Source organism: Musa acuminata, chromosome BXJ1-1 (genome assembly GCF_036884655.1).
Source record: "Musa acuminata AAA Group cultivar baxijiao chromosome BXJ1-1, Cavendish_Baxijiao_AAA, whole genome shotgun sequence".
In the NCBI taxonomy this organism is placed as follows: Eukaryota; Viridiplantae; Streptophyta; class Magnoliopsida; order Zingiberales; family Musaceae; genus Musa; species Musa acuminata.
In genome coordinates, this window is record NC_088327.1 from 8,642,813 (window position 1) to 8,670,635 (window position 27,823).

Genomic DNA, 27,823 nt, shown 5'->3' on the forward strand with positions numbered 1-27,823 from the left:
AATCCGTCATCACTGCATGCAGTGATATCCTTACCAGTTTCGCTTGTTCAGGCAGTGACCCGCATCCGGCCGTGGCCGCCGCTGTGATGGTGCACGTCGAAGGGCAACATGTAATCTATCTTTTTTCTTTCTTTAAATGGTATGCAGTAATACTAGTAGTAGTCTGATGAGCGATGTGTATTGACGGAAGTGGATTTGCAGGTTGTGATGGACAATGGCATCGTCCAACTCACGTTGTCGAAGCCCCGAGGTTCCATTACGGGAGTCAAACACCATGGAGTTGGTAATCTCCTGGAAGTTAAGAACAGAGAAGACGGTAGAGGGTATGCTAATATATACTTGCAATTAATCTGTTTTGAACCCTCAAACACATATCGATCTTATCACCCACTGGTGATGCAGGTATTGGGATGTTGTTTGGAATCGATCAGATCCAGATTCAGGCATTTTTGATATGTGAGTGTAGCTGCTCATCACTCTCTTCCTCCTCTAACCTTTCGGCCTTTGCTTACCATTTCAACTAACTTACAGAGTACACGGAACAGAATTTGAAGTAGTGCATCAAGTTGCAAACCAGGTTGAGGTCTCTTTCAGAACACAATGGGATCCCTCATGATAGGGAATATTCTGCCACCACCCCAACAGCGGCAACCGACCTGGCACCTTGGAGTCAACTTGGCGCATGCACGTGGTATGACCTTGAAGTGATGCAGCGGGCTCGGCAGCGACGTGCGGTCATAACCGTGCCACCCGAGATTGTGCAAGACTGTGCAGCACGCGGAACCATATGGGTCGATCCACGTCATCCGGAGCATACAGATCGGTCACCCGGAGCATCGATGCTATTAACAACCCGCGTATAGCCGGCCCCCTGCGACAAGTATAAATATCGACCCCTTGGCCGGCATTAGAGGATTGAACCTCGGATACTCAAAATACCCTTGATAAAAAAACTAACTTAAACCTCGGAGGGGTGGAGTCGAGAATCCTCCTCCTAACATCGGCTTGTTGTGTAGGGAGGCAACGCAAATAGGCAATCAAAGCCCCACCTTGGATCACTCAGAATATGTCAACATTCGACCTGATCTCATCCTCTCATCCTCTACTCAGACACCCACGTGGACGCCCTCGCACGATCATGACCGGACTAAATCGTACCAACTTCCAAGATATGGCGTAACGGACTATAATATTTTTGGTGCTAAAAGGATGGCCCTATGTCGTAATAGTATCCACCACCGAGCAACCCCAACGAACGCTTTGGCAAGGAGGCGCCTGCCACCCTCTCCACCTTTGGCCTTAAATGGTAGCTACCCACTCTCTCACATATGGACGAAAACACCTCGGCTCAAACCCCGGGGCACTATTGGTGTTTGTTCAATGATCCCGGGCTCTTGTATGCCGAGGTTGGTGCGGGTCAACTAGTCATCTCCACTGAGGCATTCCTCAACTCACCCACCAGGTGCAAGTGTTGGCAGGGATGATGCAGACTATTGCACCCCTCATGCTCCAGCTAGCTCAACTGACGACTCCTCCCCTATAGCCGTCACCGATGATCCAACATACACTGATCCCTGTTAGGACCGAAATCGACACTAAAAGGAGGGGAGGGAGGGTGTGAATTAGTGCTTACGAAAAATTACGTAAATTCAAAAATATCGTTCGATAAAGTTTGTATCAGAAAGATGAGTTTAACTTGAAAGCATGTTTGTAATGCTAGTCATAGGTGCCCAGCAAGCCAATCACGTGAGTGATGGCACGTGTGACTTGATACAGAATCTTTTTGCTTATTATATTTTGGCGTATATCACTTTATAACTATTGCATAAATGCATATATATTGTGATGTCCTTGGATTTGTGCAATGGGAATCGGATCGTGATGAGATCACGATAATGAGATCGATTCACCTTTAAATGCATATCCTAAATAATCCCGGTCATAGGTTACTCGAGAGGGACATCGTGATAACCGGATAGACTGGTGTGCTGTATACCCGTCCATATGATGGATGCAGCTGGTCTCATAGCTGCTCGTGTAGGGACACTAGGGATACAGTACAGGTGCTCATTGGAGAATGAGTTCACTGATTGATCCGCTTACGGAATGCTGGATGGTTGATGATGCCTTATTGTCAGACAGCGATTCCATAGTCCTAGTGGTGTATCTGGTCCTTAGACTTGAGACACCAAGGATGTCCTGTATGAGTGCTCCACTCTTTGATACCAGACTTATAGGTTTGACTGTTCTCAGATCTAGTACAGCTGGTCATTGGGAGTGGTAGTCGACCTTACGAGGGCTATTGAGTGTCGACAGAGGATCATCCACTCTCGGCGTCATGAGAGGAATATCCTATGTGTTCTTGCTCAGACAAATCCCTGGCCAGGGTCATTCGGGTTGAGAGAGAAAGAGTTCTCCGGGAGAATCCGATTAGAGCGAGACTCGAGTAGAAACCGTATGGGTCTGACAGCACCATGCTCGATATACGGTCTCTGGGATATTAGATGGATGAGGGACTATAGGTACATGGTAACTGAGGACAGACAGGTCCAATGGATTGGATTCCCCTGTATCGTCTGGGGACTACGGCGTAGTGGCCTAGTACTTCCGTAGTCGATGAGTCGAGTGAATTATTACAGAGATAATAATTCACTAAGTTAGAAGGAGTTCTGACAGGTATGACTCACGGCCAGCTCGATATTGGGCCTAGAGGGTCACACACATATGGTAGGCATTGCGATGAGTAGAGGTTCGGATATGAGATATCCGACGGAGCCCTTGTCTTATTGGATGCAGATCCAATACCCACTAGGGAAAGGACCCATTAGGGTTTTGACACGGGATCTCTATAAATAGGAGGGATTCACAGCCTCATAGGCTAGAGTCTTTGCTTGCCCTTCCTATTCTCCTCTCCCTCTCCACCTCAGAGTAGGCCTGGAGTTTTGAGGAGCGTCGTCGCAACCCTGCTGTGTGGATCACCGCTAGAGAGGAGGACGCTTGACCTCCTTCACCCTCTCCTAAGGATCTGCAAGGAAACAGGGATATACGATCTCCCTAGGTAACACAATCTCTATACGCAGTTTTGTGTTTTTGCGGATTTTTTGCGCACCAATCTTCGCACGACGACGAACATCTTTTTGGGAATCGGGGATTTTTGTTTTCTTGTTCTTCCGCTGCGCATATGATGTCGCCCCTCAATGATTTCCCAACAGTGGTATCAGAGCCAGGTTGTTCGTGCGAATGATTGGTTTTGAACTGCGTGTATTGTGTTTAGGAAGAAAATTGACGTCAAAATCGTTGACGCAAAAGCGAGGAAGGGCAGCAACAGTTGCTACCCTCGATCTGCATGCCTGCAGCCACCTGCAGCGGCAGCCGCAGTCGCAGCCAGGCAGCACAGCGCCGGCGCATGCGCAAGCGCTGTGCCTGCAGCAGCCGGCCGGCGGCCTGCTTGCAGCAGGCTTGCGGCCGGCGGGGCTGGCAGCGCGGGCTGAGGCACCGCAGGGCAGAGCCGCGGGCAGAGGCGCCGCGGGGCAGCAGCGCGGGCTGAGGCACCGCAGGGCAGCGGCGCATGTGGCCGCTGCTCCCACGGGCAAAAACCCCGCAGGGGCGGCCGCCAGCGAGGCAGCACCGCCTGCGGGCGCTGCCTCGCCGGCAGAACTGCCCGCGGAGGCGGCGACGCCCGCAGGCGAGGGCAGCGCCCCGCCCCTCACCGCACAGGCCGCCGCCGGCAGGGTGGCGGCGGCGGCAGCAGCGAAAAGGGGAAAGGGCATTAGGGTTATCTGGGAAAAAGACAGTTTTGCCCCTCGGAATTTGAGAAATTCCAGTTTCTGTCTTTTGTCCAAATTACGAAAATACCCTTAGGAATTGAGAAATTCCCTATATGTCCCTGATTTCAGAAAAATATTAATTAATTAAAAGGTTTAGTTGATTATTATTTTTTATTATTATCTAGTAGTCCTACATGATGATGATTATTTATACATGTGATGTATGATGTGTGGACGGATGATCATGGACCGTGTGATGTGTGTACTTGTGATTATTATTATTGAGGTCTGCGAACCTCCATTATATTTCTCGTTTATTGTCGGGCCTGCGTGCCTATGATTAAGTTGTAATCACATGAGGAGGCGCAGCGGGAGCGTGGATGCGACAGCAGGACCCACGAGACGAACGATCCTGATGCATGGAGATGCATCAAGATGTCGACGAAACCGACGAGGACGAGATGGACGATCACAGGGCATGGAGATGCACCGTTGCACACATAGATCTTGATGTGAGTGATTAGGCCTACTGGCTCGGGCCTAATCATATTAGGTTGTGGTCCATGATCATCTGATGTGATTGATTATACACATACTAGATATGTATATATATTTGCATGCGATTTAGATATATATTAAATATGTATATGTGTGACATGTCATATTAGGAGACCAAATTATAGAAACATCTCTCGATAATATTAAGTCGGTAAACGTGAGGCAATTAGATTGACCCACGTGGCCTTCCATCGTTATGAGTAGGAACCGAATCCCGGTGTAGGTTGAGTTGGTCGAGTCCCTCGAGACTCACCTATATCGCGATTCGCTATCTTGCTTACGACATAGAGATGTCACCGGTGACCTGAGGACATGGTATGCTTGGTCGAGTCCCTCGAGGGTATATCATCAAATCAGACTCATCTTGTAACGAAGGTGTTGACTTAACCGAGCATCATGGTTGGTCGAGTCCCTCGAGGCCATGGTGATTCGGAGGCCGAACAGGACGGGAATCACAAGGAGTTGTGATCGGTAAGAGTTGCCTACCTTTTAGGCTTAGTGTGATTGGTCGAGTCCCTCGAGGTTACACTAAGACGCTGATTGGATCCTGATCCCCACTAGAAGTCTGCCGGAGACTTCCGTTTCACGTGCTGAGGGTGTCGCGTGACTCGTTAGTAAAATAGTGGGAGCATATTAAGATAGAAGTCCATATCTTGATAGTTTATTTCTTGCAAAATCTGCATGTTATTCATTTTGCTACATCTTTATTTTCAGAAAATGTCGCTTTCAAATCCCTTACGTGGCATACTTGATGTCAACCGCCTCACTGGTCCAAATTATACGGATTGGCTCCGTAACTTGAGAATTGTTCTCACAGCGGAGAAAATCGTGTACGTCCTTGATACAGTGATGCCTACGCCCGAAGAAGGGGCAAGCGAGGATGAGATCGCTCGCTACGTGAAGTACATTGATGACTCCACTCTTGCTCAGTGCTATATGTTGAGCTCTATGACTCCAGAGTTACAAAGACAACATGAAAAGATGGATGCCAGATCCATTCTCCTACATGTCCGTAAATTGTTTGAGGAACAGGGAAGGACTCAACGATATGAGATATCCAAGAGCCTTTTCCGCGCTAGGATGACTGAGGGGACACCGGTTCAGAACCATGTCCTAAAGATGATTGAGTGGATAGAGAAACTCACAGGTCTAGGAATGGTCCTAGAGGATAACTTGTGTGTGGACATTGTGCTTCAGTCCCTACCAGATTCCTTTTCACAGTTCATAATGAATTTTAATATGAACAAGCTTGAGGTGACTCTCCCAGAGCTCCTCAATATGTTGAGGGAGGCAGAGAGTACTATTAAGAAAGAGAAGCCAGTTCTCTACACTGGTGAGACCAGAAAGAAAAGGAAAGCAGAAAGGTCCCTTAAGAAGGGAAAGGGCAAGGGCAAACAAGGTAAAGCAAAGGTTGCTAAGAAAGACCCAACAAAGGACAAAGGCCAGTGCTTCCACTGTGGTAAAGATGGGCACTGGAAGAGAAACTGCAAAGAGTACCTTGCAGAAAGGGCGAAACAAAAGCTTGATGAAGCTTCAGGTACATTCATGATCAGTCTCCATTTGTCAGACTCTTATGATAACACATGGGTATTAGATACCGGTAGTGCTTATCATATATGCAATTCGTTGCAGGTTCTGGCAAGGCCTAGGAGACTAGAGAGAGGCGAGATGGACCTAAAGATGGGTAATGGAGCAAAAGTTGCTGTATTAGCTGTTGGCGAGGTCGCTCTACATCTGCCTAGTGGAGCTTTTATTGCATTAGATGCATGTTATTTTGTTCCTTCTATTATCAAAAACATTATTTCCATTTCATGTTTAACAGTTAGTGGATATAAATTTGTTTTTGAGAACAATGGTTGTTCGATATTATTAGATGATAAGATCATCACGAAAGGAACAGTGCATAATGGTTTATTTATGTTAGACACCACTCCACATATCATGAATGTAAATGTGTCTAAGAGGAAACGAGATGAGGTGAACAATGCATACCTGTGGCATTGTAGGCTAGGTCACATCCATGGAAGAAGGATTCAAAAGTTGCTAAATGATGGATATTTAGATCCATTCGACTATGTGTCATATGCAACTTGTGAGCCTTGCATTCGTGGAAAACTGACCAACTCTCCATTTAGTGGAACTGGAGAGAGAGCCACTGAGTTGTTGGAACTCATACATAGTGATGTATGTGGACCCATGTCAACTCATGCCATTGGAGGTTACTCCTACTTCATTACATTTACTGATGATTTCTCAAGGTATGGATATGTGTACTTAATGAAGTACAAGTCCGAGGCCTTTGAGAAATTCAGAGAGTATAAGAATGAGGTGGAGAACCAGACTGGAAAGAGTATCAAAACTCTTCGATCAGATCGAGGAGGTGAGTACTTAAGTACAGAGTTTACTCACTTCCTCAAGGACCATGGGATATTATCCCAATGGACACCTCCTTATACACCTCAGCTCAATGGTGTCTCTGAAAGGAGAAATCGTACATTATTAGATATGGTACGGTCCATGATGAGTTTCGCTGACCTACCCATCTCATTCTGGGGATATGCCCTAGAAACCGCAGCTTACCTTCTGAACAGAGTTCCAACTAAGTCGGTAGTGTCTACACCATATGAGATATGGAAAGGGAAGAAGCCTGATCTTAAGGTTGTTAAGATTTGGGGCTGTTCTGCCCATGTTAAAAGACACAACCCCGATAAGTTAGAATCAAGGACAGAGCGATGCAAATTTGTGGGATACCCCAAGGAAACTTGTGGGTATTATTTCTATCATCTCGAGGACCAAAAGGTCTTTGTAGCTAAGAGAGCAGTGTTCCTTGAGAAGGAACACATTCTTGGCGGAGACAGTGGGAGAATGATAGAGTTGAGCGAAGTTAGGGAACCAAGCTCAAGCACCACTCTACAGCCCGAGTCTGTTCAGGTACCTAATACACAAGTATCAACTTTACGCAGGTCTGATAGAGTATCCCATCCTCCTGAGAGATATGTGGGACATATTAGAGCAGAGGATGTAGAGGATATTGATCCTCAGACCTACGAGGAGGCTATTATGAGTATAGACTCCGGGAAGTGGAAAGAAGCCATGAATTCTGAGATGGATTCTATGTACTCCAATAAGGTTTGGAACCTAGTTGATGCACCCGAAGGTATTGTACCCATCGGTTGCAAGTGGATCTTTAAGAAAAAGATCGGAGTAGATGGAAAGGTAGAGACCTATAAAGCAAGGCTAGTGGCTAAGGGGTATCGTCAAAGGCAAGGTGTTGACTACGACGAAACTTTCTCACCCGTAGCAATGCTAAAATCCATCAGAATTCTATTGGCTATTGCAGCACACTATGATTATGAGATCTGGCAGATGGATGTGAAAACCGCATTCCTCAACGGGAACCTGGAGGAGGAGGTGTATATGATGCAACCTGAGGGATTCGTGTCCAAGAACTGCCCAGATAAGGTGTGTAGGTTGCTTAGATCCATTTATGGACTAAAGCAAGCTTCCCGAAGTTGGAACATAAGATTTGATGAGGCAATCAGATCTTATGACTTCGTTAAGAACGAAGATGAGCCTTGTGTATACAGAAAGGTAAGAGGGAGCGCTATTAGCTTTTTGGTGTTATATGTGGATGACATCCTCATCATTGGGAATGACATAGGAATGCTATCCACAGTAAAGGCTTGGTTATCTAGACACTTCTCCATGAAGGACTTAGGAGAAGCATCTTATATCTTGGGGATTAGAATCTATAGAGATAGATCCAAAAGGATGCTTGGCTTGTCCCAGTCCAAGTACATAGAAACTATTGTCAAAAGGTTTGGCATGGAAAATTCCAAGAGAGGTCTCATACCGATGAGACATGGGATATCGCTTTCTACGAGTATGTCCCCAAAGACTCTAGAAGAAAGGGCGAACATGTTGGGAAATCATTGAGGGGCGACATCATATGCGCAGCGGAAGAACAAGAAAACAAAAATCCCCGATTCCCAAAAAGATGTTCGTCGTCGTGCGAAGATTGGTGCGCAAAAAATCCGCAAAAACACAAAACTGCGTATAGAGATTGTGTTACCTAGGGAGATCGTATATCCCTGTTTCCTTGCAGATCCTTAGGAGAGGGTGAAGGAGGTCAAGCGTCCTCCTCTCTAGCGGTGATCCACACAGCAGGGTTGCGACGACGCTCCTCAAAACTCCAGGCCTACTCTGAGGTGGAGAGGGAGAGGAGAATAGGAAGGGCAAGCAAAGACTCTAGCCTATGAGGCTGTGAATCCCTCCTATTTATAGAGATCCCGTGTCAAAACCCTAATGGGTCCTTTCCCTAGTGGGTATTGGATCTGCATCCAATAAGACAAGGGCTCCGTCGGATATCTCATATCCGAACCTCTACTCATCGCAATGCCTACCATATGTGTGTGACCCTCTAGGCCCAATATCGAGCTGGCCGTGAGTCATACCTGTCAGAACTCCTTCTAACTTAGTGAATTATTATCTCTGTAATAATTCACTCGACTCATCGACTACGGAAGTACTAGGCCACTACGCCGTAGTCCCCAGACGATACAGGGGAATCCAATCCATTGGACCTGTCTATCCTCAGTTACCATGTACCTATAGTCCCTCATCCATCTAATATCCCAGAGACCGTATATCGAGCATGGTGCTGTCAGACCCATACGGTTTCTACTCGAGTCTCGCTCTAATCGGATTCTCCCGGAGAACTCTTTCTCTCTCAACCCGAATGACCCTGGCCAGGGATTTGTCTGAGCAAGAACACATAGGATATTCCTCTCATGACGCCGAGAGTGGATGATCCTCTGTCGACACTCAATAGCCCTCGTAAGGTCGACTACCACTCCCAATGACCAGTTGTACTAGATCTGAGAACAGTCAAACCTATAAGTCTGGTATCAAAGAGTGGAGCACTCATACAGGACATCCTTGGTGTTTCAAGTCTAAGGACCAGATACACCACTAGGACTATGGAATCGCTGTCTGACAATAAGGCATCATCAACCATCCAGCATTCCGTAAGTGGATCAATCAGTGAACTCATTCTCCAATGAGCACCTGTACTGTATCCCTAGTGTCCCTACACGAGCAGCTATGAGACCAGCTGCATCCATCATATGGACGGGTATACAGCACACCAGTCTATCCGGTTATCACGATGTCCCTCTCGAGTAACCTATGACCGGGATTATTTAGGATATGTATTTAAAGGTGAATCGATCTCATTATCGTGATCTCATCACGATCCGATTCCCATTGCACAAATCCAAGGACATCACAATATATATGCATTTATGCAATAGTTATAAAGTGATATACGCCAAAATATAATAAGCAAAAAGATTCTGTATCAAGTCACACGTGCCATCACTCACGTGATTGGCTTGCTGGGCACCTATGACTAGCAATCTCCCACTTGACCTAAAGCCAATCACCTATGTGTCTGATCCCCATCAGACTCCTGTGACGCTCATAGACAATTTGAGACAACGGCTTTGTCAGTGGATCTGCAATGTTATCTTCGGATGGAACTCTTTCCACTATTACATCTCCTCGGGTTACGATCTCTCTTATAAGCTGGAACCTCCTCAGAACACTTCTGATGAGACCCGGGTTCCCTTATTTGAGTAATCACCCCATAGTTGTCGCAATATAAGCAAGTCGACTTGTCGCTATCTGTATCGACTCCCAAATCTGTGATGAACTTCTTCACCCAGACTCCCTCCTTTGCTGCATCCGATGCAGCAATGTACTCCGCCTCTGTGGTCGAGTCAGCAGTGGTATCTTGCTTGGAACTCTTCCAGCACACTGCTCCTCTATTCAAGGTGTACACATACCCTGAATTCGACTTGCTATCATCGACATCAGATTGAAAACTTGAGTCAGTGAAGCCTTCAACCTTAAGGCTATTACCTCCATATACTAGTAAAAGATCCTTAGTCCTTCTCAAGTACTTAAGGATACTCAAGTACTTAAGGATACACTTTACTGCTTTCCAGTGCTCCAAGCCTGGATCCGCCTGATACCTGCTCGTGACACTCAGAGCATGCGCTATATCAGGCCTAGTACATAGCATGGCATACATGATAGACCCTATTGCTGAGGCATAAGGTATCATATCCATGTTCGCCCTTTCTTCTAGAGTCTTTGGGGACATACTCGTAGAAAGCGATATCCCATGTCTCATCGGTATGAGACCTCTCTTGGAATTTTCCATGCCAAACCTTTTGACAATAGTTTCTATGTACTTGGACTGGGACAAGCCAAGCATCCTTTTGGATCTATCTCTATAGATTCTAATCCCCAAGATATAAGATGCTTCTCCTAAGTCCTTCATGGAGAAGTGTCTAGATAACCAAGCCTTTACTGTGGATAGCATTCCTATGTCATTCCCAATGATGAGGATGTCATCCACATATAACACCAAAAAGCTAATAGCGCTCCCTCTTACCTTTCTGTATACACAAGGCTCATCTTCGTTCTTAACGAAGTCATAAGATCTGATTGCCTCATCAAATCTTATGTTCCAACTTCGGGAAGCTTGCTTTAGTCCATAAATGGATCTAAGCAACCTACACACCTTATCTGGGCAGTTCTTGGACACGAATCCCTCAGGTTGCATCATATACACCTCCTCCTCCAGGTTCCCGTTGAGGAATGCGGTTTTCACATCCATCTGCCAGATCTCATAATCATAGTGTGCTGCAATAGCCAATAGAATTCTGATGGATTTTAGCATTGCTACGGGTGAGAAAGTTTCGTCGTAGTCAACACCTTGCCTTTGACGATACCCCTTAGCCACTAGCCTTGCTTTATAGGTCTCTACCTTTCCATCTACTCCGATCTTTTTCTTAAAGATCCACTTGCAACCGATGGGTACAATACCTTCGGGTGCATCAACTAGGTTCCAAACCTTATTGGAGTACATAGAATCCATCTCAGAATTCATGGCTTCTTTCCACTTCCCGGAGTCTATACTCATAATAGCCTCCTCGTAGGTCTGAGGATCAATATCCTCTACATCCTCTGCTCTAATATGTCCCACATATCTCTCAGGAGGATGGGATACTCTATCAGACCTGCGTAAAGTTGATACTTGTGTATTAGGTACCTGAACAGACTCGGGCTGTAGAGTGGTGCTTGAGCTTGGTTCCCTAACTTCGCTCAACTCTATCATTCTCCCACTGTCTCCGCCAAGAATGTGTTCCTTCTCAAGGAACACTGCTCTCTTAGCTACAAAGACCTTTTGGTCCTCGAGATGATAGAAATAATACCCACAAGTTTCCTTGGGGTATCCCACAAATTTGCATCGCTCTGTCCTTGATTCTAACTTATCGGGGTTGTGTCTTTTAACATGGGCAGAACAGCCCCAAATCTTAACAACCTTAAGATCAGGCTTCTTCCCTTTCCATATCTCATATGGTGTAGACACTACCGACTTAGTTGGAACTCTGTTCAGAAGGTAAGCTGCGGTTTCTAGGGCATATCCCCAGAATGAGATGGGTAGGTCAGCGAAACTCATCATGGACCGTACCATATCTAATAATGTACGATTTCTCCTTTCAGAGACACCATTGAGCTGAGGTGTATAAGGAGGTGTCCATTGGGATAATATCCCATGGTCCTTGAGGAAGTGAGTAAACTCTGTACTTAAGTACTCACCTCCTCGATCTGATCGAAGAGTTTTGATACTCTTTCCAGTCTGGTTCTCCACCTCATTCTTATACTCTCTGAATTTCTCAAAGGCCTCGGACTTGTACTTCATTAAGTACACATATCCATACCTTGAGAAATCATCAGTAAATGTAATGAAGTAGGAGTAACCTCCAATGGCATGAGTTGACATGGGTCCACATACATCACTATGTATGAGTTCCAACAACTCAGTGGCTCTCTCTCCAGTTCCACTAAATGGAGAGTTGGTCAGTTTTCCACGAATGCAAGGCTCACAAGTTGCATATGACACATAGTCGAATGGATCTAAATATCCATCATTTAGCAACTTTTGAATCCTTCTTCCATGGATGTGACCTAGCCTACAATGCCACAGGTATGCATTGTTCACCTCATCTCGTTTCCTCTTAGACACATTTACATTCATGATATGTGGAGTGGTGTCTAACATAAATAAACCATTATGCACTGTTCCTTTCGTGATGATCTTATCATCTAATAATATCGAACAACCATTGTTCTCAAAAACAAATTTATATCCACTAACTGTTAAACATGAAATGGAAATAATGTTTTTGATAATAGAAGGAACAAAATAACATGCATCTAATGCAATAAAAGCTCCACTAGGCAGATGTAGAGCGACCTCGCCAACAGCTAATACAGCAACTTTTGCTCCATTACCCATCTTTAGGTCCATCTCGCCTCTCTCTAGTCTCCTAGGCCTTGCCAGAACCTGCAACGAATTGCATATATGATAAGCACTACCGGTATCTAATACCCATGTGTTATCATAAGAGTCTGACAAATGGAGACTGATCATGAATGTACCTGAAGCTTCATCAAGCTTTTGTTTCGCCCTTTCTGCAAGGTACTCTTTGCAGTTTCTCTTCCAGTGCCCATCTTTACCACAGTGGAAGCACTGGCCTTTGTCCTTTGTTGGGTCTTTCTTAGCAACCTTTGCTTTACCTTGTTTGCCCTTGCCCTTTCCCTTCTTAAGGGACCTTTCTGCTTTCCTTTTCTTTCTGGTCTCACCAGTGTAGAGAACTGGCTTCTCTTTCTTAATAGTACTCTCTGCCTCCCTCAACATATTGAGGAGCTCTGGGAGAGTCACCTCAAGCTTGTTCATATTAAAATTCATTATGAACTGTGAAAAGGAATCTGGTAGGGACTGAAGCACAATGTCCACACACAAGTTATCCTCTAGGACCATTCCTAGACCTGTGAGTTTCTCTATCCACTCAATCATCTTTAGGACATGGTTCTGAACCGGTGTCCCCTCAGTCATCCTAGCGCGGAAAAGGCTCTTGGATATCTCATATCGTTGAGTCCTTCCCTGTTCCTCAAACAATTTACGGACATGTAGGAGAATGGATCTGGCATCCATCTTTTCATGTTGTCTTTGTAACTCTGGAGTCATAGAGCTCAACATATAGCACTGAGCAAGAGTGGAGTCATCAATGTACTTCACGTAGCGAGCGATCTCATCCTCGCTTGCCCCTTCTTCGGGCGTAGGCATCACTGTATCAAGGACGTACACGATTTTCTCCGCTGTGAGAACAATTCTCAAGTTACGGAGCCAATCCGTATAATTTGGACCAGTGAGGCGGTTGACATCAAGTATGCCACGTAAGGGATTTGAAAGCGACATTTTCTGAAAATAAAGATGTAGCAAAATGAATAACATGCAGATTTTGCAAGAAATAAACTATCAAGATATGGACTTCTATCTTAATATGCTCCCACTATTTTACTAACGAGTCACGCGACACCCTCAGCACGTGAAACGGAAGTCTCCGGCAGACTTCTAGTGGGGATCAGGATCCAATCAGCGTCTTAGTGTAACCTCGAGGGACTCGACCAATCACACTAAGCCTAAAAGGTAGGCAACTCTTACCGATCACAACTCCTTGTGATTCCCGTCCTGTTCGGCCTCCGAATCACCATGGCCTCGAGGGACTCGACCAACCATGATGCTCGGTTAAGTCAACACCTTCGTTACAAGATGAGTCTGATTTGATGATATACCCTCGAGGGACTCGACCAAGCATACCATGTCCTCAGGTCACCGGTGACATCTCTATGTCGTAAGCAAGATAGCGAATCGCGATATAGGTGAGTCTCGAGGGACTCGACCAACTCAACCTACACCGGGATTCGGTTCCTACTCATAACGATGGAAGGCCACGTGGGTCAATCTAATTGCCTCACGTTTACCGACTTAATATTATCGAGAGATGTTTCTATAATTTGGTCTCCTAATATGACATGTCACACATATACATATTTAATATATATCTAAATCGCATGCAAATATATATACATATCTAGTATGTGTATAATCAATCACATCAGATGATCATGGACCACAACCTAATATGATTAGGCCCGAGCCAGTAGGCCTAATCACTCACATCAAGATCTATGTGTGCAACGGTGCATCTCCATGCCCTGTGATCGTCCATCTCGTCCTCGTCGGTTTCGTCGACATCTTGATGCATCTCCATGCATCAGGATCGTTCGTCTCGTGGGTCCTGCTGTCGCATCCACGCTCCCGCTGCGCCTCCTCATGTGATTACAACTTAATCATAGGCACGCAGGCCCGACAATAAACGAGAAATATAATGGAGGTTCGCAGACCTCAATAATAATAATCACAAGTACACACATCACACGGTCCATGATCATCCGTCCACACATCATACATCACATGTATAAATAATCATCATCATGTAGGACTACTAGATAATAATAAAAAATAATAATCAACTAAACCTTTTAATTAATTAATATTTTTCTGAAATCAGGGACATATAGGGAATTTCTCAATTCCTAAGGGTATTTTCGTAATTTGGACAAAAGACAGAAACTGGAATTTCTCAAATTCCGAGGGGCAAAACTGTCTTTTTCCCAGAAAACCCTAATGCCCTTTCCCCTTTTCGCTGCTGCCGCCGCCGCCACCCTGCCGGCGGCGGCCTGTGCGGTGAGGGGCGGGGCGCTGCCCTCGCCTGCGGGCGTCGCCGCCTCCGCGGGCAGTTCTGCCGGCGAGGCAGCGCCCGCAGGCGGTGCTGCCTCGCTGGCGGCCGCCCCTGCGGGGTTTTTGCCCGTGGGAGCAGCGGCCACATGCGCCGCTGCCCTGCGGTGCCTCAGCCCGCGCTGCTGCCCCGCGGCGCCTCTGCCCGCGGCTCTGCCCTGCGGTGCCTCAGCCCGCGCTGCCAGCCCCGCCGGCCGCAAGCCTGCTGCAAGCAGGCCGCCGGCCGGCTGCTGCAGGCACAGCGCTTGCGCATGCGCCGGCGCTGTGCTGCCTGGCTGCGACTGCGGCTGCCGCTGCAGGTGGCTGCAGGCATGCAGATCGAGGGTAGCAACTGTTGCTGCCCTTCCTCGCTTTTGCGTCAACGATTTTGACGTCAATTTTCTTCCTAAACACAATACACGCAGTTCAAAACCAATCATTCGCACGAACAACCTGGCTCTGATACCACTGTTGGGAAATCATTGAGGGGCGACATCATATGCGCAGCGGAAGAACAAGAAAACAAAAATCCCCGATTCCCAAAAAGATGTTCGTCGTCGTGCGAAGATTGGTGCGCAAAAAATCCGCAAAAACACAAAACTGCGTATAGAGATTGTGTTACCTAGGGAGATCGTATATCCCTGTTTCCTTGCAGATCCTTAGGAGAGGGTGAAGGAGGTCAAGCGTCCTCCTCTCTAGCGGTGATCCACACAGCAGGGTTGCGACGACGCTCCTCAAAACTCCAGGCCTACTCTGAGGTGGAGAGGGAGAGGAGAATAGGAAGGGCAAGCAAAGACTCTAGCCTATGAGGCTGTGAATCCCTCCTATTTATAGAGATCCCGTGTCAAAACCCTAATGGGTCCTTTCCCTAGTGGGTATTGGATCTGCATCCAATAAGACAAGGGCTCCGTCGGATATCTCATATCCGAACCTCTACTCATCGCAATGCCTACCATATGTGTGTGACCCTCTAGGCCCAATATCGAGCTGGCCGTGAGTCATACCTGTCAGAACTCCTTCTAACTTAGTGAATTATTATCTCTGTAATAATTCACTCGACTCATCGACTACGGAAGTACTAGGCCACTACGCCGTAGTCCCTAGACGATACAGGGGAATCCAATCCATTGGACCTGTCTGTCCTCAGTTACCATGTACCTATAGTCCCTCATCCATCTAATATCCCAGAGACCGTATATCGAGCATGGTGCTGTCAGACCCATACGGTTTCTACTCGAGTCTCGCTCTAATCGGATTCTCCCGGAGAACTCTTTCTCTCTCAACCCGAATGACCCTGGCCAGGGATTTGTCTGAGCAAAAACACATAGGATATTCCTCTCATGACGCCGAGAGTGGATGATCCTCTGTCGACACTCAATAGCCCTCGTAAGGTCGACTACCACTCCCAATGACCAGCTGTACTAGATCTGAGAACAGTCAAACCTATAAGTCTGGTATCAAAGAGTGGAGCACTCATACAGGACATCCTTGGTGTCTCAAGTCTAAGGACCAGATACACCACTAGGACTATGGAATCGCTGTCTGACAATAAGGCATCATCAACCATCCAGCATTCCGTAAGCGGATCAATCAGTGAACTCATTCTCCAATGAGCACCTGTACTGTATCCCTAGTGTCCCTACACGAGCAGCTATGAGACCAGCTGCATCCATCATATGGACGGGTATACAGCACACCAGTCTATCCGGTTATCACGATGTCCCTCTCGAGTAACCTATGACCGGGATTATTTAGGATATGTATTTAAAGGTGAATCGATCTCATTATCGTGATCTCATCACGATCCGATTCCCATTGCACAAATCCAAGGACATCACAATATATATGCATTTATGCAATAGTTATAAAGTGATATACGCCAAAATATAATAAGCAAAAAGATTCTGTATCAAGTCACACGTGCCATCACTCACGTGATTGGCTTGCTGGGCACCTATGACTAGCAGAACATGGATATGATACCTTATGCCTCAGCAATAGGGTCTATCATGTATGCCATGCTATGTACTAGGCCTGATATAGCGCATGCTCTGAGTGTCACGAGCAGGTATCAGGCGGATCTAGGCTTGGAGCACTGGAAAGCAGTAAAGTGTATCCTTAAGTACTTGAGAAGGACTAAGGATCTTTTACTAGTATATGGAGGTAATAGCCTTAAGGTTGAAGGCTACACTGACTCAAGTTTTCAGTCTGATGTCGATGATAGCAAGTCGAATTCAGGGTATGTGTACACCTTGAATGGAGGAGCAGTGTGCTGGAAGAGTTCCAAGCAAGATACCACTGCTGACTCGACCACAGAGGCGGAGTACATTGCTGCATCAGATGCAGCAAAGGAGGGAGTCTGGTTGAAAAAGTTCATCACAGATTTGGGAGTCGTGCCGGATAGTGAGGAGCCGATCTCCCTATATTGCGACAACAACGGGGCAATTGCTCAAGCGAATGAACCTAGGTCTCATCAGAAATCTAAGCATGTTCTGAGGAGGTTCCACCTTATCAGAGAGATCGTGACCCGAGGAGATGTAGCAGTGGAAAAAGTTCCATCCGAAGATAACATTGCAGATCCACTGACAAAGCCGTTGTCTCAGATTGTCTTTGAGCGTCACAGGGGTCTGATGGGGATCAGACACATAGGTGATTGGCTTTAGGTCAAGTGGGAGATTGCTAGTCATAGGTGCCCAGCAAGCCAATCACGTGAGTGATGGCACGTGTGACTTGATACAGAATCTTTTTGCTTATTATATTTTGGCGTATATCACTTTATAACTATTGCATAAATGCATATATATTGTGATGTCCTTGGATTTGTGCAATGGGAATCGGATCGTGATGAGATCACGATAATGAGATCGATTCACCTTTAAATACATATCCTAAATAATCCCGGTCATAGGTTACTCGAGAGGGACATCGTGATAACCGGATAGACTGGTGTGCTGTATACCCGTCCATATGATGGATGCAGCTGGTCTCATAGCTGCTCGTGTAGGGACACTAGGGATACAGTACAGGTGCTCATTGGAGAATGAGTTCACTGATTGATCCGCTTACGGAATGCTGGATGGTTGATGATGCCTTATTGTCAGACAGCGATTCCATAGTCCTAGTGGTGTATCTGGTCCTTAGACTTGAGACACCAAGGATGTCCTGTATGAGTGCTCCACTCTTTGATACCAGACTTATAGGTTTGACTGTTCTCAGATCTAGTACAGCTGGTCATTGGGAGTGGTAGTCGACCTTACGAGGGCTATTGAGTGTCGACAGAGGATCATCCACTCTCGGCGTCATGAGAGGAATATCCTATGTGTTTTTGCTCAGACAAATCCCTGGCCAGGGTCATTCGGGTTGAGAGAGAAAGAGTTCTCCGGGAGAATCCGATTAGAGCGAGACTCGAGTAGAAACCGTATGGGTCTGACAGCACCATGCTCGATATACGGTCTCTGGGATATTAGATGGATGAGGGACTATAGGTACATGGTAACTGAGGACAGACAGGTCCAATGGATTGGATTCCCCTGTATCGTCTAGGGACTACGGCGTAGTGGCCTAGTACTTCCGTAGTCGATGAGTCGAGTGAATTATTACAGAGATAATAATTCACTAAGTTAGAAGGAGTTCTGACAGGTATGACTCACGGCCAGCTCGATATTGGGCCTAGAGGGTCACACACATATGGTAGGCATTGCGATGAGTAGAGGTTCGGATATGAGATATCCGACGGAGCCCTTGTCTTATTGGATGCAGATCCAATACCCACTAGGGAAAGGACCCATTAGGGTTTTGACACGGGATCTCTATAAATAGGAGGGATTCACAGCCTCATAGGCTAGAGTCTTTGCTTGCCCTTCCTATTCTCCTCTCCCTCTCCACCTCAGAGTAGGCCTGGAGTTTTGAGGAGCGTCGTCGCAACCCTGCTGTGTGGATCACCGCTAGAGAGGAGGACGCTTGACCTCCTTCACCCTCTCCTAAGGATCTGCAAGGAAACAGGGATATACGATCTCCCTAGGTAACACAATCTCTATACGCAGTTTTGTGTTTTTGCGGATTTTTTGCGCACCAATCTTCGCACGACGACGAACATCTTTTTGGGAATCGGGGATTTTTGTTTTCTTGTTCTTCCGCTGCGCATATGATGTCGCCCCTCAATGATTTCCCAACATGTAAGTGTAGTAAAAGTAGTAAGCAAGTATATTAGTTTACAATATGAGAATAAAAAGCAGAATATAAATGCAAATTGAATACACCAAATTTATAGTGGTTCGATCGTCATAACCTATGTCCACTCTTGATTCCTCTTCACTCGAGGCCATCGATTTTCACTACCGATCTTCTTTCTAATGTACGAAGATCAACTATCCTTACACTCTTTCTCCTTTTCATAAGTTCTGGAAAGAACTTTTACACATCTCTTTTATAATTGTTCCCTCACTCCTTTAGGACTATCATTAAGCTCTTGGAGGAGGGACTCTATACTTAAAAGAGTTTACAACCTTGGAATCGTAGAGTTTTTGCTCTATTTTCTGTCTTCCAAATAGGAATTTGTGGGGTATTTATAGACCTCAAATTGCTTCAAAACTTAGAGCCAAAATTCAAATCATTGGGTTTTTGAGGTACTAGCGGTACCACCACTAGTACTGAGCGGTTCCACCGCTAGTACTGAGCGGCATCACCGCTTGTCTATTTGAAACTGGGATGTACCACCGCTCAGTCTGGCAGTACCACTACCTGACATATTAATATTGGGCAGTACCATCACCTGATACAGTATTGAAAAATGTGTTTGGGCGATACCACTGCCTAGTCTAGGCGATACCATCGCTAGACCCTGCTACAAGACACTGAATGGGCCAAAAAACAAGACCAATCCAGTCCTGATTTAAGCCTAATTAGCTCCTAATTGAGTTGGCATTGTTTCACCCCATTACTGAATCAATTAGACCTAAACTAACTCGATCTAGATAAATTATTACAAAGCATTAATCACATATTTGACATAGCATATTGCCCAAATGACATGTTGTCTTCCCGCAACACCTGATCTCATTGGCGTAATGTCCGATCTTCTCGGCCCGATGCCCGAACTCATGGCACGAAGCCTTCTACCGACATGTCGACCGATCCTTCGGCTCAATGTCCAATCTTCTAGCATATTTCACTTTAGCTCAACATTAATTCTTCCTTCTTTAATCAAATTATCTCTCCATGACCGAAGCTAGTCTTGCGTTACTCAAAATGCATATTAGATCATAAACTCATCAATTGATTTTATCATCAAAATTCAAGATTCAACAATCCCTACACCTCACGATGCCACCCTGATCAACCAGCCACCTTTGGCCCTAGATGCCCATCCCCCTACTAGGATTTTCAAAAAAATTTCTTTTCTAAAATGCCCCTAAAACTAACTTTTATTAAGTTGTTAGAAGGGATAAAGTTATCTTTTTTATATTTTAAATTATAAAATAATCAAAATACCCATGGAAATATTCGTTATATGATTTTTTGGGAGGGGCAAATTGGTCATTTGCCCCTCCAATCGCTAGGTCAACTGTTTGAGCCCCAATGGTTGGTCAAGCCTGATGTTGACCAATCCATTTTTATTTTTATTTTAAACCACAGAACTAAAGGTTCAAACTGGAATGATCGATTCGATTTTCTAAACCTACGAACTTGAACTAAACCATATTGGACCCATTCGAGTTCGCTTTGGAACCAATGAATCATTGGATCATTTCGGTTCTGATTTGAATCGAACTAAGATATAATTATCAAAGCACTTGATGCACTCAAACTAAGCAAAGCATCTCCTCATGCATGATATGTCCCATAAAACATATGTCGCAATAGACTCGATCCACTATAATTAAGCAAAACATATTATATGTGATGCATCGTTTTAGGACATAAGCATCAAAGCAACATATGTGCTATAGTCATGTAAAACATCTCTCTCGTGCATGATATATCTATATAGAATATAAGAATCAAAGCATCTGATGCTCTCCTATAGAGCAAATATCTTTGCATATGGTACATCCACCCAAGACAAGCATCAGGTCATGCAATGCATCTTAAATTGAAAAAGCATTTTCTATATCCTATGCATTCATCTTAGATGAAGGCATTGAGAGCATGCTATATCCATTTTTAATGTAGACAACAACTACTAAGTTTCTAGCTTACATGTTGTGCTCCAACATAAACAAATCCCAACCCAAAATTACAATAGGGAGAAAATGATCATGTATGATAATTATATTAGATTATATGATCATATTTAATTAGATAAGATATATTATAGATTAATTAGATTCTGATTATGGTTATTGATCAATAAAATATAACTCATCAATTGTGATGTAAAGTGCTTGCTACACTATAATGAAAGCTACAAGGAGCCCTAGGTCCACAATGCCAATGTCAATCTAGAGCCACAACTACTTAAAGAGGATAATGATTAAGTTAGACATCAACATGAACCTGAGGCACACTTGACCAATGAGATGAGTCTTATCTTACATAAACCTTTACAAAAGATAAACAAGTATATTGATGATATGGGACATAAGATCTGACTCGAGAAAGAACTCAATAAAGTCAATCTTTATAACTAGTTTTCTTTCACCCAGTCGATACAAAAGAAATATATTTCCTCCAACTCTCATCTTCACATTCTAAAAACTTTTGACAAAAACACCAATCATGTAGAGCATGCGGCATTTAGGGCTTAAATGACTTTATACATATGTCGAGCTTTTCTCACCACCTTATAAGAAAATGATAGGGAGTGACCTATATTCCTCGGGCTATGAGAGTCCTACTAGCCAATCTATCAAGGCAAGGCAAGAACAAGTCCCAAGCTAACTATGTCAAAATGTTCAACAACTAGGCTTGTAAAGTGGTCGACCCTCATCCTTTTATACTCTTTCATACCTTCATCAATGATATAACCTCAAAATGTTTCACCCAGTCTCATTCGACTAAAAATGTTTAATCCACTCTCGGCAAGTGAAAAATCTTTGATCTTGTCGGCTTAAAAATATGTGGCCTACTTATTCGATAAAAAATTCTTAACCCCCTCTTAAAGATGAAAAATATTAGACTACTCTTGTCGACCTCTTCGATCAAACAACCTAAGGTTGTGTGAAGAAATTAGTGCACACTAACAAGCGTAGAATCACCGTACTCATGATACGTTCCCTGGAACATAAACATCAAAACAATTAATGCATCATAATCCAACAAAATATATCACATAAATACCAAAACAATTAATGCATCATAATCTAGCAAAATATATCTTCGTGCATGACGTATTCAGCAAGTATCAAATGTAGTCAAAGCATCTCTCTATGGCTGATGCATCTCCCAGCAGAGAAGCATCAAAATGCCAAATGTGTCCTCACCATACAAATCATCATCTCGTACATGATGCATCTGCTTAAGAAATAAACACCAAACATCAAATGTACATTAATCAAGCAAAAATATCTCTTGCAGGCACCATACATCCAGCCTTGAGATAAGCATGAATACATTCCATGTATCCTAAAGAGGAAAATAATCTTCTCCTTCGTGATGCATTCACATTAGCTATAAGCATCAAAATGCCTAAAATATCTTAATTAGACAAACATCTTATGGGGTACAATGCGTCTACTCACAATATAAACATTAAGATATGTAGTGTGCCCTAATCCAACAAGGCATTCCATAAACCAGGGGCGTTCATCTTAGATCAAGGCCACTATCCATTTTTTTTTAGTTTAAGTAATAATTTTTAGATTGATAAATCCTTATTCTAAAATAATAATCGGGTTCAAAATTCTTTCTTAATGTCTAATATTAAAAAAAATAAGTTAGGACATATTAACTATAGTCGATTATAAATTAGCATTAATTTAATTAATAAAAAAAAGTTGGATAAAATATTCGCATCAGTTTAGTAAACAAAGATAAAAATATTGAGAGAGGAAAATAAGAAAGAGATAAAATTGGGATGCTACGTGGTTCATCACGCATCTCATCAAATTGAGTGTAGCTGTTCATCGTTATAACATTGATCGACCGTTGCGGCATATCATAAGTGCATCTCCTTCTTCATCTTTTCAAGTCGCTCATAATACTTCAACCAAAACCCAAACCATCGGTGCTGCGACCTATCCGAAGCTCGAGGGGGCTCTTCACTCACATAACAGCAAATCGTGGCCATATAGGCTCCTGAATGGCTCTCGCTCGCATGGCCTTGCATGGCATCATCTTCGTGTAAGTAGAAGCTAGCAGAGATACACCACACTTGCATCAACTGTTTCTTATACCCTCTCTCTGAATCCGTCACCTCTGAATGCAGTGTTATAAATTGTTTAAATTCAAAAAAAAGATTTTTTTTCAAAAAAATTATTTGAAAAGATTGTTTCTTTGTAGTTATTTTGATAGTTATTTTTCAAAGGTTGTCTTTTATGAAAATATCTATAAATAAGTATTTGAGAGTAAATCATGAATAATATCTCTTTTAGATTCTTCTTTTTCCTTGATAACTCTATAAGTGATTGTGATTGAATTAGACATTTTCTAATTCCTCTTTAAAGATTTTTTATTGTTTACTCAATATAGATCTTCTAAAGGTTTGTCATATCCATTAAAATTATTTGCATCAAACTCATAGCAATCTTGTTGAGAAGAAAGTACAAATATCGTTTTTAGAAAAGTGTTTATACACATTTCAATCCTAAATATATTTTTAATAGTGTTTTTAATCTTGTGTTTGTTATTTGTTTCCATAGTGTTTTCATCCTCTTCTTTGTTGTATTTTCCAACATGCAATGCAATCCTTACTAGCTTCGCTTGCTCAAACTACCTGCGCCCGATAGCCGGCGCTGACAGTGTGACGATGCACGTCGAACTCGAATATGTAAGCTATACTTTTTATTTCATCTATGGTTCGGAGTAGTTTGAGCGATGTGTCTGACAGAAATGGATTTGCAGGTTGTGTTGGACAATGGCATCATCCGACTCACGTTGTCGAAGCCCGGAGGTTCCATTACGGGAGTCAAATACCATGGAATTGATAATGTAATGGAAGTTAAGGAAGAAGACGGTGGAGGGTAAGCTAATATATAGCTGCAATTAATCTTTTTTGATCACTCAAATGCATATCGATCTTATCATCCATTGGTGATGCAGGTATTGGGATGTTGTTTGGCATCCATCAGATCGACATTCTGGCATATTTGATATGTGACTGTTAGCTGCTCATCTCTCTTTTCCTCCCCTAACCTTTTAGCTTCTGCTTACCATTTCAACTGGGTTACAGAATACTCGGAACAGAATTTGACGTAGTGCAGCAAGATGCAAACCAGGTTGAGGTCTCTTTCAGAACACAATGGAATCCCTCCCACGGAGGCAAGCTTGTGCCTTTAAACGTCGACAAAAGGTTGCACCGCAGATTCTGTGCTTGTCGAGAAGCAAACACTAGTAGGGTAGCTAATTGAGATTGAGCTTATAATTCTGTAGGTTTGTGATGTTGCGAGGCAGCTCAGGCTTCTACACCTACGCCATATATGAACACCTTCAAGGCTGGCCCGACTTCAATCTAGCAGAGACCAGGGTGGCTTTCAAGCTTAGAAAGGATAGGTACATGATCTCCACCTTCCCTCGTGCAATTTTCTACCTTGACCATGTAACGTTGCTATGTGGATCCTAGGCTGGTTCTTCATCGGCACTTGTGTGAAACAGGTTTCACTACATGGCCATTGCAGACAACAGACAAAGAATCATGCCCATGCCAGAAGATCGCCAGCCCGGAAGGTCACAGAAGTTGGATTACTCAGAAGCAGTCAGACTGACAAACCCAATTAATGCAGCCTTGAGAGGGGAGGTAAGAAAGGAGTCTCCTTTTGAATTATCTTATCATGCAGTTAATAGCAATGATCATGCACGCAGCATCTGAATCTACCGAATGATTGCATAGGTGGATGATAAATACCAGTATTCCATTGAGAACAAGGACAGTATGGTGCATGGATGGATTTCTTCTGATCCTTCCGTAGGGTTTTGGGTGATCACCCCAAGTATTGAGTTTAAGTCAGGAGGGCCTGTGAAGCAGGATCTGACATCTCATGTTGGTCCTACCTCCCTCGCTGTGAGTACCATGCTTGTGCCTCCGATATCTTTCACCTTGCAGACTTATTTGCATCAAAATGTTTGAGAAAGATGCACTGACATTGGTTCACTTGTTTGGTACAAATTCTTTGTCCCCAAATTTCAGACCTTTGTGAGTTCTCATTACGCCGGGGACGACATTTTGCCTAGAGTCAGAAATGGAGAATACTGGAAGAAGGTGTTTGGCCCTGTGTTCATTTACCTTAATTCTGCATCGACGAAATCGGATCCGAAGCTTCTCTGGGAGGACGCCAAGAAGCAGGTAGGCCGTCTTGCTTCTTTTCCCATCGAAAACTATAATTACTGTATGTGATAGTGATTTCCTTGGAGCATAAAGTGTTCTCTAACATTCTTGCCCAACAAACTATATGAGGCATTTCTAGAATAATCAAATCTTAATGTACACGATTTCTTCCTTCACACAGAGTTCTTTCCATATTTGAATTCCTTGTCACTCAAAGAATGGATACGAAGCACAAGAATCTACATTGAGCTTTCTTCTTGATTCAGGCGCGGGTTGAAGAGGGAAGCTGGCCGTACAAGTTTCCTGCTTCAAAGGACTTCCAAAAGAGGGAGCAAAGAGGCTCTGTTTCCGGCAGACTATTTGTTGTAGACGAGTATGTAGCATTTGTCTAATTTCTTAGGCATATCCTGTGTCTCGTGATGTAGAACGATATCTGTTCTGATGAGGATACATTATTCTGTCAGGACCGCCAATAAGCATTACGTAAATGGGAATGCTGCTTTTGTTGGTTTGGCTTCACCAGGAGAAGCAGGATCTTGGCAGAGAGAAAGCAAGGTTCCTACCTACTGATCCTGTTCAAGAAAGTTCTTATCATAATTCGAGCTAAACATAATCACCATGATGTGTTGCAGGGATACCAGTTCTGGGTAAGAGCAGATGCTAAGGGAATGTTCTTCATCAAGAACGTCAGAACTGGAGTGTACAACCTTTATGCATGGGTTCCTGGTTTTATTGGGGACTACAAATCTAGCGTAAACATAACCGTAACCTCCGGTTAGTATGATATGTTTGTTGTGCTATTCTTCTTCTTCTACTCTGTCAATTTCATGAATCTGATGATATTAATCTGAGCAGGAAATCACATCAATCTGGGTAACCTTGAATATAGGCCACCAAGAGATGGGCCAACCTTGTGGGAGATTGGCATTCCTGATCGATCCGCTGCGGAGTTCTTCGTCCCAGATCCTTATCCTTGCTACATCAACAGACTCTATGTGAATCATCCTGATAGGTAGAACGGATGTGAGGGTTCTCGATTTCAGTGCAGCACTTCATTCACCTAAATCCCCTGGCTGTTCTTCTTCTTCATCACAGGTTTAGGCAGTACGGGTTATGGGAGAGATACACAGATCTGTATCCTGATCATGATCTGATGTATACAGTTGGCATCAGCAACTACAAGAAAGACTGGTTCTACGCACACGTTACCAGGTTCGTTTACTTCCTCTGATCTCCGTTCTCCGAAGACATGTTGAGCTCACTTGCTTGACTTCTTCTACCTCCACTCTACTGCAGGAAGCATGGGCAGGCTTCCTATCAGGCAACTACATGGCAGATAAAGTTTCGACTCAATAATGTGCGGCGGAGTGGAACTTACAAGCTTCGACTGGCACTTGCATCTGCCGTATTTTCTGAGATACAAGTATGTCTAAATCCTCGCTTCCTCCACCTCTTCCTCCTTGCTCTTGGTGATGACATGAGTGTTCCTGTTGGATTTGAAGGTTCGATTCAACAACCCAATAGTGCAGCAACCTGCTCACTTCACGACAGAGCTAATTGGGAGAGACAACTCGATCGCCCGACACGGAATCCATGGGTTGTACTGGTTGTTCAGCATCGATGTGGATAGCAGTTGGCTTCTTGAAGGCGACAACATCATCTTCTTAACTCAGACGCGGTCTGAAAGCCCTTTTGAAGGAGTCATGTACGACTACATTCGATTGGAAGCTCCCGCATGACACAGTCTCAAGTACAGTTCATGCTGCTGAATGAAGATTATGTCATGTTCTTTGAGATATTATTTCTGTCAAACCAAATAATTGGATCGATATCATATTGAGTATCATTAATATTTCGAGACGTAAATTAACAAGATATGTTCTGATCTGTTATTTTGGTGTGTACCCATTTAATTCTGTATCACAATTAAGTATTGGAAGATGGCCAAGCTAATTATTATTGGAGGCCTCTCAAGTGATGGCCGCCACCCTCTGCAGTACCGACGCCGAAAACAATCATATCAACGACAGCCCTACAGCACACTTCCGTCAATGGTTCTTCCCGCGTTATATCGCTCGCACACAGTAGAAGTGCACGGACGGATAGATTCACATATCGAACATAATATATCATAGATTAATTTAAAAATAATATAAATTTAATATTAAAATAATAATTTAAAAGATGAATAGATCTAATCCCATAAAAAGATCTAAATTTTTTTATAATCTAAGTTATTTTGATTTTGATTGTTCGATATCAATTATAAGAAAAAAAATATAATAATATTGTTATGCAGAATAAATATAATATGGAACTAAAACTAAATAACTATAAATCAAAAATTAGATATATATACCTTTTGATATCATTCGGAATACC

At 43.8% G+C, this 27,823-nt stretch overlaps 1 protein-coding gene across 3 annotated transcripts; it reads left to right on the top strand.

The window, feature by feature from the left end:
* Positions 1-207: 207 nt before the first annotated feature.
* On the top strand, positions 208-27,180 carry LOC135584191 (probable rhamnogalacturonate lyase B). 3 transcript variants are annotated; one of them, XM_009399561.3, is made up of 14 exons: positions 208-341; positions 403-456; positions 24,350-24,469; positions 24,550-24,669; positions 24,772-24,913; positions 25,007-25,177; positions 25,304-25,459; positions 25,708-25,827; positions 25,919-25,996; positions 26,074-26,215; positions 26,297-26,453; positions 26,537-26,653; positions 26,738-26,864; positions 26,944-27,180. In XM_009399561.3, the coding sequence occupies exons 1-14, from the start codon at positions 208-210 to the stop codon at positions 27,178-27,180; spliced, it is 1,875 nt and encodes a 624-aa protein (XP_009397836.2). The 3 variants fall into 3 exon arrangements, with proteins under 3 accessions (XP_009397836.2, XP_065050387.1, XP_065050392.1); XM_065194315.1 differs by having other exon boundaries at positions 208-323; XM_065194320.1 differs by lacking the exons at positions 208-341; positions 403-456 and adding an exon at positions 23,501-23,515.
* The last annotated feature ends 643 nt before the right edge of the window (positions 27,181-27,823 follow it).

Bases quoted from the DNA above. Each gene is read 5' to 3' on its own strand.
- LOC135584191 (XM_009399561.3), top strand. From the start codon at position 208: ATGGACAATGGCATCGTCCAACTCACGTTGTCGAAGCCCCGAGGTTCC. The intron at 24,670-24,771 runs GTACATGATCTC...TGTGTGAAACAG, and splicing joins TTCAAGCTTAGAAAGGATAG to GTTTCACTACATGGCCATTG. The intron at 25,460-25,707 runs GTAGGCCGTCTT...TTCTTGATTCAG, and splicing joins GGGAGGACGCCAAGAAGCAG to GCGCGGGTTGAAGAGGGAAG.